The sequence below is a fragment of the Anguilla anguilla genome, chromosome 19, assembly GCF_013347855.1.
Source record: "Anguilla anguilla isolate fAngAng1 chromosome 19, fAngAng1.pri, whole genome shotgun sequence".
In the NCBI taxonomy this organism is placed as follows: domain Eukaryota; kingdom Metazoa; phylum Chordata; class Actinopteri; order Anguilliformes; family Anguillidae; genus Anguilla; species Anguilla anguilla.
The window spans coordinates 14,408,713-14,422,079 of NC_049219.1; the positions used below are offsets into that span (position 1 = coordinate 14,408,713).

Consider the following 13,367-nt stretch of genomic DNA (forward strand, 5'->3'; position numbering starts at 1 on the left):
CAGACTATAAGGCCACTGGCACAGCAAAAAAAAACACAGAGATAATGCGATAAATGAACTCGGGCCTGCGGAATCAGAGCACTCACGTCGAAGAAGGCTTTCTCGTCCATGTGTTTTGGCGCCCCCATGGTCGGGGTTCCAGGGGTGACGGCCTCCACCTCCGCCAGGTCAATCACACCCTTACATTCCCTGTCCTGCCGAGCCTCATAGTATCTCAGCTGCAGAGGGAGAGAGAGAGAGAGAGAGAGAAAAGGACAGGAGAAAGTGACAAGGGAGTGAAATACAACAGCCTGAGACAACTCCAGGAATGAAATGGCATAACTAGGATTAGTACTGACTAGCAACTTGCTGACTACAAATTCAGTTCCCTACCAACTGCAGAATGCCATACTTCTGTTCAGCTACCTGTGACTCCAACTGACTGTCAAAAAAGGCATTCATCATCATCCACAGCATCATCATCACTTGCACCATCATCATCATTGACTTCATCATCACAACATCACCATCACCAACTTCCTCATAATAATCCATATAATGTTCATCATCATCATCATCATCATCATGTGCATGACAGTACCTGGTGCTTTGTCTTGTCCAGCACAAACCAGCGTGGTTTCCACGGTTTCAGGAGGGCACCCCTCTTGTACAGTATTCCCTCGAAGGACCTGGGGAGAGGACGGAGGGGACAGGCCAATGAGGCGACCCGCTGGGGGAGAGGTGGGGAGAACAGGCCAATGAGGCGACCCGCTGGGGGAGAGGACGGAGGGGACAGGCCAATGAGGCGACCCGCTGGGGGAGAGGTGGGGAGAACAGGCCAATGAGGCGACCCGCTGGGGGAGAGGTGGGGAGGACAGGCCAATGAGGCGACCCGCTGGGGGAGAGGACGGAGAGGACAGGCCAATGAGGCGACCCGCTGGGGGAGAGGACGGAGAGGACAGGCCAATGAGGCGACCCGCTGGGGGAGAGGTGGGGGGAACAGGCCAATGAGGCGACCCGCTGGGGGAGAGGTGGGGAGAACAGGCCAATGAGGCAACCTGCTGGGGGAGAGGTGGGGAGAACAGGCCAATGAGGCGACCCGCTGGGGGAGAGGTGGGGAGAACAGGCCAATGAGGCAACCTGCTGGGGGAGAGGTGGGGAGAACAGGCCAATGAGGCGACCCGCTGGGGGAGAGGTGGGGAGAACAGGCCAATGAGGCGGCCCGCTGGGGGAGAGGTGGGGAGAACAGGCCAATGAGGCAACCTGCTGGGGGAGAGGTGGGGAGAACAGGCCAATGAGGCAACCTGCTGGGGGAGAGGTGGGGAGAACAGGCCAATGAGGCAACCTGCTGGGGGAGAGGTGGGGAGAACAGGCCAATGAGGCGACCCGCTGGGGGAGAGGTGGGGAGAACAGGCCAATGAGGCGACCCGCTGGGGGAGAGGTGGGGAGAACAGGCCAATGAGGCAACCCGCTGGGGGAGAGGTGGGGAGAACGGGGCCGGGGGACGCGGGACAGGTCCCGGGTCGGGCAGTGGTGCCAGGTCGAGCGGGGGTCCCAGATCACGGGGGGCGGGGGTACCCACCTGTTCTCGCTCTCGGTGCTGTGGAACTGGCTGTACAGGGTGCTGGTGCTGGGCTGTCCCGCCAGGCCGCCCGCAGGGGTGGAGGGGGGGCGGTGCTCCGCACTCAGGGACAGGTTGATGGTGGAGCCCATGCCGCTCTCCTGCAGGTACACACCCTGCAAGCGCCGCTGGTGGCTCAGGTTCGAGGAGATCAGAGAGCTGGAGACGGAGTGCTGGGGGAGGAGGGAGGAGGAGAGGAGTCACCCTTCAGTCAGTCTGTATTTCACTTCCATTTTATTTCATTCCCTTCTCTTCACCCAATTATTTTTCAGATCTGACCCTGCCCCCCCCCCCCCTTACCTCACCCCATCCCACCCCACTACATCTATGTGGCTGCATTCTCAGACCTGACCACGAGATGGCAGGAAATCTCTTCACAGTCGACTCGGAGAAGGGCTGGTGTTAGTGCAGGCTTTTCGTTGCAGCCCAGCAATTAAATGCTGTTAATTTGACTAATTAAAATCTCGACGGAAAACCATGATCAGCTGCTCATCAGTTTATTTTAGCACTGGGCTGAAACAACAGCCTGTACCAAGAACAGCTCTTCTCAGATGAGATTATGGACCCTGCAGAAGTGCCTGGTAGCACCGGCTGGCCTGATGGCTCACCCTGTTCTCCAGCTTGGCCTCTAGTCGATGCGCGGCCTTGATCTTGTCCCAGGTGTCCTTCCACTTCTCAGGCATGTGGCCAAGCTCCGCCTCCAGATCCTGGAGCTCCTAATGGAGAAATGGCCAGACGTGTGTGTGAATGCACACACGCGCATGCACGCACGCACGCACGCACACACACACACACACACACACACGCATCTACATGGACAATGAGCCAATGAGGGGAATTTAGATTTAGAAATGTATATTTAGGAATTAATTTAAATTTTCAATGTGTATCATGTGACAGTACGGAATGAAAGTTGATGCGCCAGTACTGAAGGGACGCTAAGTACCACCAGACCCAGATGAGGGGGATTTCACAGAGCAAGGCAATACAATATCTGGCAACCACAATGACCATCAACTGGCGCCACTGATAAGAACCAACGCAAAAAGGCCATTGGTTTGATTTAGGCAAGAAAATCGCAAAAGAACCTTACAGAAATATCCTTTACTCTGCTGGCTCTCCAGAAGAACAGGATTTACTGTGTGTCTGCGTCACAGGCCCCCATTCAGACTGGGTTACGAAACAAGGCTAATACACTTAGCCACACTTAAAACTCAATAAATACCCTTACTTAGCTAGCGGACTGGTGGGGGGAAGGGGGGGAGGATATGGCGCTCTCTGGGTTTGGTTTTTCTCTTGTGAGACTGCGGCATGGCGCGAGAGGGACGCTGACCTGGAGGAGCTTGGTGATGGCGTCCGGCAGGACTTTGGCGCAGTTGTCGTAGCAGGGCCACACGACGCGCCGCTGGGATTTGGGGGTGGCGGCGGCGGCGGCGTCGGGCCTCTCCCCCTCCTCGGGCTGCCCCGCCCGCCCCGGCACCAGCTCCCAGTCGTACGAGGGGTCCTCGGACAGCGTCTCCCCCGTGTAGAAGTCCCACACCTTCAGGTTGGAGATGTTGCTGTAGGGCTTCAGCACCTGCACAATGGGGGAGAGCGGAGAGGACGGGGGAGATGTGGCTGCAGTGCACCCAGGTCGCCACTAGATGTCACACCAGGCACACGCACGTTTCAGGGAACGGCCGCCGCTGTTGCCTGTAGGAGTCTCACCTCTCCGTCCTCGGGTGCGAACATGTAGTTGAAGAAGACGGGCGTCTTCTTGTTGAGCCGGTCGATGTAATCCCACACAGACTTGAACACCTGCTGGTTCTTCCTCTCTCCCTTCTCCTCGTACATGACACCTGTGCGTAGGGTGGGGGGAATTAAGACCAGCCACCAGCCAAATGCAGGAAAAATTTTTATCTGTGGCTGTTAAGTTTGTTTACTCTGCCATCATCCCATCATCTGGAGGTCCGGTTCCATTCTAAATATCAAGCTGTCTCGTAAAATGGCAAAACTGGCTGGTAAATTTTGGGATGCACCAGCCACTTTGGGTTCACACCTGAATTACACCTGCAAAAATGTGCAGGCCTCTTGTGGCCAAACTGTCGCTGACCTGATACTTCAAGGCACTGAAACCCCCCATTACTCTATCCAATTTCCTTGAGCAGACTCTAATTTCTCATTGAAAGCATCTACATCTACTTTGAAAATACACTAGAAAAATGTTAAATGGAACTAGTAATTTTCTAATTGTTCTCCTGTGAAACCTGCTTAATTCCCATCCTCCAAAAACAGCAGCTGCTGCGTTACAGGTATCAGGGCACACCTGAGAGGTATCTGGGCACCTGAGAGGTGTGTCTGCACTCGATGGCTTTGTCCCACACGTTAGGCACTAACTAAAGTGAAAAGCTCGAGACATAGGGGCCTGTGGCTCACCCAGTTCAATCCGCTCATAGTCAGAGTCCAGCAGGAAGGTCCGAAATCGGTTAGACATGTAATGGTAGGCCAGGAACTTCAGGTAGTACTGGCTGAACTCAAACTCCATGGGGAACTGCAGGTGGATCTGAAGAGAGAGGAGGGGGGGGGTTGGTGGGGGTAGAGGATTCCCAAGCCGCATACTGGAAGCACTTCCTGATTGGGTTACAGTAAAGCCTCTGCCCTTGGCCGAATGAGACATTCACACGATGATAACGGCAATATTATGATCGCACAGAGGCGTGTTTCTTTTTCACAAAGGACTAGCAGACAACCGACACAAGGGCGTAACTGCTATCGTGCAAAACGGCACGTTAGCTCTCAATAAAAGGTGAGTAATTCAAAAGGCTTCAAAGGGTAATAAACTGCCACTGAATGATAAGGACCCAGTTTGTTTACACGAGGAATAAAATAACCCGTCTTTCATTATGCCTGTAATAACACACACACGCCCACACACACACGTGTTGGGCCCAGGGGGGGTTACCAGGATTTTGTTCATGGGGTGGACATCATGGGGGATCACAGACTCAGTACAGGGGGCCACATTATCGCCAACAGTTACATTAGCCAATGATAATGCAATATTTTAGGTGAAAAAATACAGGTGGCACCTGGGGTGGCCAATCAAATTCCAGAGGCCCCCCCCACTGGACACGTCCCTGTGTATACAGTATGTACACGTGTACATAGCTATTTTGGGCCACCTCATTGGACACGCCCCTGTGTATATTTATGTACACAGCTATTTCGGGCCACCCCATTGGACACGCCCCTGCCTGGTCCCGGGAGGCGCGGGCTCACCTGGTGCACACAGTCCAGGAACTGCAGGAAGACGGGCGTGAAGCCCGAGCTCTGGCCGGCCAGCGTCTGGGCGCCGCGCTGGCTGAACCGGTGACCGAACGACAGCCACTCCTTCTCCAGGAGCAGCCGGAACCCGTCCAGCGTCCGGTAGTACGGGTCCGACAGCAGCTGCACCAGGGACATGACCTGCGGGAGACGGGACGCACGGACGGACGGACAGACAGACAGAGCCGTTAGCGGGTTAGCGGTGAGGGAGACCCGCCAACTCCGGCCTGACGATCCAACACTCCCTGGGAAGCAGGGACAAAATAACACTGTTAAATCACACTTCTCTAGATTTCCTCTCTGACAGGGAGAGACATAAATAATGTAAAATAAAATAAACAATGTCGCACTGGCATTGCACATACCCAGTATCTTTAGCTTCATTTTTTTGGGGGGGGGGAGGGCAGAAAGAGGAGCTTCTATAAGGAAGCATGTGTCTGAGAGAGGAGAGCCAGGTGCCCTCACCTGTGTGGTGATGTCCCAGCCGTCCTCCAGACTGACCATGACAGACGAGCCGCTGTCCAGAAGCTCCACCACCAGCACAGACACCTGCAGCACCTTGTGCAGCTGCATGGACACAGAGCACCGCCACGGGCATGAGCATGGCTCACACACACACACACACACACACACACACACACACACACACACACACTCATACACACACACACACACACACACACTCATACACACACACACACACACACACACACAGGTAGACAGGTACACAAACACACACACACACACATATAAATGGGTACACAGGCACACACACAAGCTCCAGTACAGACACACAGAAGCACGTCTCCTCCGCACTGGAGCACAGCAGACGGGCTTGCCTTACCAGGCACATCCACTCTGACTCCTCCAGGCAGCGGTGGAAGGTGGCGTTGGGGTCTAAGGAAGAGGAGCTGGGCACGCAGGCCTTCATCAGCTTCTTGAAGCTGGTCTTCACCTGCCGCACGTCGAACACCTCGATGGGCACCACCTCCCACTGCTGGAACAAGTCCGGCTTGGTTCCCTGGAGCCCGGGGGACAGGGAGACCAGGTGAGAGCGCATCCCACGCACCTCCATAGCGATAAATCACAGCGCTTATGTGCTCAGGGTTAAGTTAACAATAACACAAATATTACTTACATTCTGTTAACTGTGTACACAGCCGGATTCTAATGTGGTTGTTTTGCACAGATAAGCACTTTCACATATTTGGTTACACATCATGACATCACATTCAATATCGCCGTTTTTAAAATATGTTTTCAGCCACTGACTCGACGCTGTTTGATGATCCAATGGTGTCCCTAGGTCGAAGGTGCTGCCAGTTACACAGCAGCTAATTGGCTACTGACAAGGATTCCATTGCGGTTCTACGAATGGGGCGGAGTTACCTTGAGCTGTGACTTGTCCCCGATGATGTAGAGGTAGGCCCTCTGCGGGCGCAGGAAGTGGGCCTCGGACGGCCCGCCGTTGGCCTTGGGGGACTCCTTCCCCGCCAGCCTGTTTCCCACCTCGGGGTTGTAGGCGCTCATCCGCCCCGTCCCGCGCATGCTGCCCCATTTCCCTGAGTCACACAGGAGAGAGAGGGGTCACACACACACACACGCGCATGCACACACACACACACACACGTGCGCACCAGTGCCACACGTACTGCCCCATTTCCCTGAGTCACACAGGAGAGAGAGGGGTCACACACACACACACACACACACACACACACACACACGCGTGCGCGAGCGTAGACAAAATGGTCAAAGACAAACTGCACTCACTCAGGCAAAAGCTGGCAAGTCTGTCAAAAATGTAAAAAAGACAGAGAGACTAACATGGGGTTAGCTCTAAGAAGGCGACTCGTGTGGACGATGGAGCAGACAGGCCGACAGCTCTGTTAGATCACTGACTGGTTAGATTCCCAGGCCTGGGGGGGGGGGGCCTGTTTGGTCTACCGTACCTCTGGGATTGTTTCGGCCCCTCCCTGAAGCTCTAGGTTGAGAGAGGGAAACGACCCCTGCCCTTTGACCCAGCGCTGAGGTTAAACAGGACAGAGAGGCCCGTTACCATGGACGCAGCTGTTCGCCGTTACCAACACGAAAACACTCACCTCACCTCTTCCACTGAATTTACATACAACACCCACTGAACATAAGGGTATATAAAGTAGAATTCCAAAGAAGGACACTTAATTTCAATCGCTGTGTGAGTCAATCCACAAATTAAATCCGCGGTAGAGGAACATGACTCGACGTCATTGTGAAATTGGATTAATGTTGAACTCGTCAGCTTAAATTTACCACAAGATTAGGAGGCGAAATTTAAGAGAAACCTGGATGAATCTCAAAAAGCACAGAATAAATACTGCATAAACAGTTGCCTCCACTAAAACCCTAATAAATTAGTAACCTAGGTATATGGCGGGACTTTTTAAAGTCTTTTCATGAAATGGAACAGGCAGGCAGTCATAAATATAAGACTAAAAGGCTTGTTATTTTATTTTTGTACAGTTGGGCAGCCGGTCACCTCCTCTGCTGAAGGTCCCGTGCGGCTCCTCCTTGCTCCCCATCACCTGCTTCATCAGGGCTCCGATTTTGGGCTGTCTCAGCCTGTCCGGCGCGTCTGGGGATCCCCCCAAAACACAGAGGAGCGCGCCGTCACTCTCGGCTGCGCCCTGCCACGTCCTCCCACCCTGCCACGCCCGCACCGGCGCCTGGGTGCACCGCGACACCCGCCGCTACGCCATTGTTTGGTCACCCACTCAAATCCCCATCCCATTTTAGCACACGGTTCCCCCAAGTTTGGATGCATTGGAATTCGTCAGGATAAAGAGGGCGGTGGTTGGGGGTAGAGGGTAGGGGGTAGGGGGATGGGATGGGGGATCTGGGGGGGTGACGGCGATGCGCTCCTACCTGAGCTGGCCGTGCGGGCGGTGCTGAAGCCGCTCAGCGTGTTCCTGCCGCTGGGCTCGGAGTACGAGGGCATGGAGCTGATGATGGCCTGCAGGTACTTCTCCTGCTCCAGGCTGCTGGAGTCCGTCTGGGAGGGGCCTGCAGGGGGGGCGGAGACACAGTCCTGTCAATCATCACTGCACCGACTCATTCAATATACAAACAGTATTTCAATTTCTGTACAACTATAGGCGAGTGTACTCTAACTGTACGTGAGGCGTGTTACCTGGACTAGGGCTGTAGGTGTGTTACCTGGGCTGGGGCTGTAGGTGTGTTACCTGGGCTGGGGGTGTAGGTGTGTTACCTGGGCTGGGGGTGTAGGTGAGGTGTGTTACCTGGGCTGGGGCTGTAGGTGTGTTACCTGAGCTGGGGGTGTAGGTGTGTTACCTGGACTAGGGGTGTAGGTGTGTTACCTGGGCTGGGGGTGTAGGTGAGGTGTGTTACCTGGGCTGGGGCTGTAGGTGTGTTACCTGGGCTGGGGGTGTAGGTGTGTTACCTGGGCTGGGGGTGTAGGTGAGGTGTGTTACCTGGGCTGGGGCTGTAGGTGTGTTACCTGAGCTGGGGGTGTAGGTGTGTTACCTGGACTAGGGGTGTAGGTGTGTTACCTGGGCTGGGGGTGTAGGTGAGGTGTGTTACCTGGGCTGGGGCTGTAGGTGTGTTACCTGGGCTGGGGGTGTAGGTGTGTTACCTGGGCTGGGGGTGTAGGTGAGGTGTGTTACCTGGGCTGGGGCTGTAGGTGTGTTACCTGAGCTGGGGGTGTAGGTGTGTTACCTGGACTAGGGGTGTAGGTGTGTTACCTGGGCTGGGGGTGTAGGTGAGGTGTGTTACCTGGGCTGGGGGTGTAGATGTGTTACCTGGGCTGGGGCTGTAGGTGTGTTACCTGGGCTGGGGGTGTAGGTGTGTTACCTGGACTAGGGGTGTAGGTGTGTAACCTGGGCTGGGGGTGTAGGTGAGGTGTGTTACCTGGGCTGGGGGTGTAGATGTGTTACCTGGGCTGGGGCTGTAGGTGTGTTACCTGGGCTGGGGGTGTAGGTGTGTTACCTGGGCTGTAGGTGAGGTGTGTTACCTGGGCTGGGGGTGTAGGTGAGGTGTGTTACCTGGGCTGGGGGTGTAGGTGAGGTGTGTTACCTGGGCTGGGGGTGTAGGTGAGGTGTGTTACCTGGGCTGGGGCTGTAGGTGTGTTACCTGAGCTGGGGGTGTAGGTGTGTTACCTGGACTAGGGGTGTAGGTGTGTTACCTGGGCTGGGGGTGTAGGTGAGGTGTGTTACCTGGGCTGGGGGTGTAGATGTGTTACCTGGGCTGGGGCTGTAGGTGTGTTACCTGGGCTGGGGGTGTAGGTGTGTTACCTGGACTAGGGGTGTAGGTGTGTTACCTGGGCTGGGGGTGTAGGTGAGGTGTGTTACCTGGGCTGGGGGTGTAGTTGTGTTACCTGGGCTGGGGCTGTAGGTGTGTTACCTGGGCTGGGGGTGTAGGTGTGTTACCTGGGCTGTAGGTGAGGTGTGTTACCTGGGCTGGGGGTGTAGGTGAGGTGTGTTACCTGGGCTGGGGGTGTAGATGTGTTACCTGGGCTGGGGGTGTAGGTGAGGTGTGTTACCTGGGCTGGGGGTGTAGATGTGTTACCTGGGCTGGGGCTGTAGGTGTGTTACCTGGGCTGGGGGTGTAGGTGTGTTACCTGGGCTGTAGGTGAGGTGTGTTACCTGGGCTGGGGGTGTAGGTGAGGTGTGTTACCTGGGCTGGGGGTGTAGGTGAGGTGTGTTACCTGGGCTGGGGGTGTAGGTGTGTTACCTGGGCTGGGGCTGTAGGTGAGGTGTGTTACCTGGGCTGGGCGCGTTGGGGGACTTGAAGAAGCCGGCCACGCCCTTGCCGTGGGGCCCGGCGGAGCGCAGCAGCACAGCCTTGGTGCGGGAGCTCCTCCAGCACACCACGGGGAAGCGGTTCTGCCGGTAGCAGCGCGAGATGCGCTGGATGGGGCCGTCCGGGATGCCCTGGGGCACCACCAGCAGTCCGGGGTAACTGCGCCGCGAGAGAGCAGGGCAACAGAACACCGACACGCTCACCTCACATTACAGCGCAGTCATCCACATTCCACCACGAGCGAGCGAGCGAGAATAAGCCTCATGTATGAAATGTAAACAAACAAAAACGCTTAGGGCTCTCATTAAGTCATGGATTTTAAGAAGAGAAAAAAAGAAGCGAATTGGGTCACGCATTGCATTGGAACAGCCACTGTTAACAGGAAGTGCTACATCAGTAGCTGCTGAGTAATGCAAGCCCCATGTAAAGAAGCACTTGCGTAATCGCCTGCAGTCACGTCAAGAGCTGTGACTAGGCAATAAAGAAGGGGGTTAAGGAGATAACATGTGTAATTATAGCAACACTCACACACGCTTATACCGTGTTAACAAAAAAAACAAAGTGCACCGACTCTGAAGTTATTATACATCGAGAATAACTTCTTTGTACAGTCACACAGATACGGTGCCCATATAATAATGAAAAGGAAAAGTAAAGCATTTTATTCAGCGACTGAGACCAGGGTTGGGGTCTCACCCCCGGCCAATAGGACACACCCAGCTTATGGTGCAGACACACCCCTTACACAGGGCATCTGATAGACGGTGTCAGGGTATGACAGCGATGTAGGGGTCCTACCTGCGGCACACGGTGTACATGCGGTTGACGGTGGAGATGCGGAAGGGCTCGTTCTTAGACCGGGTCAGGCTGCTGCTGAGCGTGCCCAGGCCCAGCCGCTGGTAGTCACGGCAACAGGCCCGCTCCACCACGCTGCTCATGGTCTGCCGGTCCGACGGCTTGATGGTGGAGGGCAGGGGGAGCGGCGAGCTCGGCTCCGCCTCCTCAGACACTGAGGCACAGCACATGGAATCAAACGCGTGCAGCGCAGGGTCACACGCGTGCGGCGTGGAGTCACACGTGTGCGGCGTGGAGTCATACGTGTGCAGTATGAAGTAATATGTGTGTGGGTTGGAGTCATACATGTACAGCATGGAGTCATATGTGTGCAGGATGGAGTAATATGTGTGTGGGATAGAGTCATATGTGTACAGTATGGAGTTATACATGGATAGAGTCATATGTGTACAGTACGGAGTTATACATGTAAAGCACTGAGTCATACGTGTGCGGGACAGAGTCATATGTGTACAGTACGGAGTTATACATGGATAGAGTCATATGTGTACAGTATGGAGTTATACATGTAAAGCATTGATTCATACGTGTGCGGGACAGAGTCATATGTGTACAGTATGGAGTTATACATGTAAAGCACTGATTCATACGTGTGCGGGACAGAGTCATATGTGTACAGTACGGAGTTATACATGTAAAGCACTGATTCATACGTGTGCGGGACAGAGTCATATGTGTACAGTATGGAGTTATACATGGATAGAGTCATATGTGTACAGTATGGAGTTATACATGTAAAGCATTGATTCATACGTGTGCGGGACAGAGTCATATGTGTACAGTATGGAGTTATACATGGATAGAGTCATATGTGTACAGTATGGAGTTATACATGTAAAGCATTGATTCATACGTGTGCGGGACAGAGTCATATGTGTACAGTATGGAGTTATACATGTAAAGCATTGATTCATACGTGTGCGGGACAGAGTCATATGTGTACAGTATGGAGTTATACATGTAAAGCATTGATTCATACGTGTGCGGGACAGAGTCATATGTGTACAGTACGGAGTTATACATGTAAAGCATTGATTCATACGTGTGCGGGACAGAGTCATATGTGTACAGTATGGAGTTATACATGTAAAGCATTGATTCATACGTGTGTGGGACAGAGTCATATGTGTACAGTATGGAGTTATACATGTAAAGCATTGATTCATACGTGTGTGGGACAGAGTCATATGTGTACAGTATGGAGTTATACATGTAAAGCATTGATTCATACGTGTGCGAAGGGATGGAGTCATACACCTTGCTTGTACTACTATCACTGGGGGGGTCACGTTTCAGTTGCAAAAGCATCATTTCTTGTTTTATCGACAATTCTTCAATTATTTCAATAATATTTTCGTTGTGCAGACCGACTTAGGAAAAATTATTTGGTTGGACTGGCACGCTGTCTAATCTGGCACCAATGAGATGGCAGAATGTATGTATATGACACAGGACCGAGCACTAAAGAGCCAATTACACTTCAGCATACTGTACATTTACACAGCCAGCTGCAGTCTGTTCCAGAGAAAGCTGCATGTTATTAGAACGTGTACTGGTGTGACTATACACACGTGCATGGGTTACAATAACAATGTCGTAAACAAAATTTTTTTTAAATGTCACGATTGAAAAAAAATAAAATAAGCCCAGCACCTTCCTGGGTTTGATACAGTGTTTCAGGACCCAGCAGTGGCGTAAAAAAAAAAAGAAGTGTCACAAAACGTGAGCTGAAAAGAACACATAAAATAATTAAACGGCAAGCAGACGTCGTAAATCTTAATAAGGATGCAGCCGGCGAGCTTCTGGTAACAGACTGCCTCCCTTTCATGGCAATAATCAAACAAGTGCACGTGTTAAAAAACAACAAACAGGAAGTCTGACACATTCGAGGATGTTTACTGTGCTGGGAAGGACTGTGGCGCAGGCCCTACCTGAGATTTCATCCTCGTCCGGCTGTGACTGCAGACTGGTCCGGCTCTCCCAGGTCGGGGGCGTGTACTTCTTCCGGGTCACGTACTGTAGACCAATCGTCCTCTTGGCACTCTTCACAAGATTCTTACTGATCGTTCTACATTAAAGTGAGGGAGGGGGGGACAGAGAGACAGTTAGAGAGATATAAAGAGAGAGAAAGAGATGGAGAGATAGAAAGAGATAGACAGCGAAAGATAGACATAGATAGAGATAGAGACATAGAGACAGGTAGAGAGAGAGAGAGAGAGACATGAGTTGGAAAGAGAGACAGAGAGTGAGACACAGAGAGAGAGAGAGAGAGAGAGAGAGAGAGAGAGACATGAGTTGGAAAGAGACAGAGAGACAGAGAGATTCATGTGCTCATTGGGAGTACAGTTGGCGGGTGAATGAGCAGCGTTGAGCGCCATTAGCATGCAGTGCGTCCTCAGCCCAAGCCGCCATGTCGGAGAGCGAGAGGCAGAGATTGGACGGCCCCGTCAGCCAGGAGGACGTGAGGAAGCGCCATCCCGCCGGTGATTCAGAGAGGAAACTGTGTGAAAGGTGAACCATGAAGAAGGCGTGACCCGCACCCCCGCGATCCCCCCCCCCCCCCCCCCCCCGCCCCCACTCGCATGGAAAACAACAGAGGGGTGCACACAAGCATGTGACAGGCGCTGCCTTTACCCTTCCCCCCACCCCACCTGCCCCCCCCACCCCCCACCCCCCACCTCCACCCCCACCCCCCGGTGCAGCGGCGGGTCGCGGCACGCTTTTGAATCCCGCCAGGGTGGCTCATCATCAAAGACACGCAAGGTTACGCCTGTAGGCACATCAAAGAGCACGGTTGCCATGGCTCCCAATG

At 53.5% G+C, this 13,367-nt stretch overlaps 1 protein-coding gene across 8 annotated transcripts in view; it reads right to left on the reverse strand.

Moving 5' to 3' along the window:
- Window positions 1–13,367, reverse strand: part of LOC118219129 (myotubularin-related protein 5-like) — a 53,341-nt gene that overhangs the window by 3,898 nt on the left and 36,076 nt on the right. For 4 of the 8 annotated variants that reach the window (XM_035402049.1, XM_035402048.1, XM_035402047.1 and 1 more), the window contains 17 exons: window positions 12,487–12,623; window positions 10,499–10,709; window positions 9,663–9,859; window positions 7,808–7,945; window positions 7,422–7,517; window positions 6,856–6,930; window positions 6,293–6,465; window positions 5,748–5,924; window positions 5,369–5,470; window positions 4,859–5,044; window positions 4,016–4,142; window positions 3,308–3,438; window positions 2,934–3,176; window positions 2,209–2,316; window positions 1,562–1,773; window positions 581–668; window positions 87–218 (listed from right to left, as the gene is read on the reverse strand). In XM_035402049.1, coding sequence (XP_035257940.1) covers window positions 87–218; window positions 581–668; window positions 1,562–1,773; window positions 2,209–2,316; window positions 2,934–3,176; window positions 3,308–3,438; window positions 4,016–4,142; window positions 4,859–5,044; window positions 5,369–5,470; window positions 5,748–5,924; window positions 6,293–6,465; window positions 6,856–6,930; window positions 7,422–7,517; window positions 7,808–7,945; window positions 9,663–9,859; window positions 10,499–10,709; window positions 12,487–12,623 — 2,533 coding nt within the window. The remainder of the gene's footprint in view (window positions 1–86; window positions 219–580; window positions 669–1,561; window positions 1,774–2,208; window positions 2,317–2,933; window positions 3,177–3,307; window positions 3,439–4,015; window positions 4,143–4,858; window positions 5,045–5,368; window positions 5,471–5,747; window positions 5,925–6,292; window positions 6,466–6,855; window positions 6,931–7,421; window positions 7,518–7,807; window positions 7,946–9,662; window positions 9,860–10,498; window positions 10,710–12,486; window positions 12,624–13,367) is intronic. The other 4 variants (XM_035402053.1, XM_035402052.1, XM_035402050.1 and 1 more) reach the window with 2 other exon arrangements.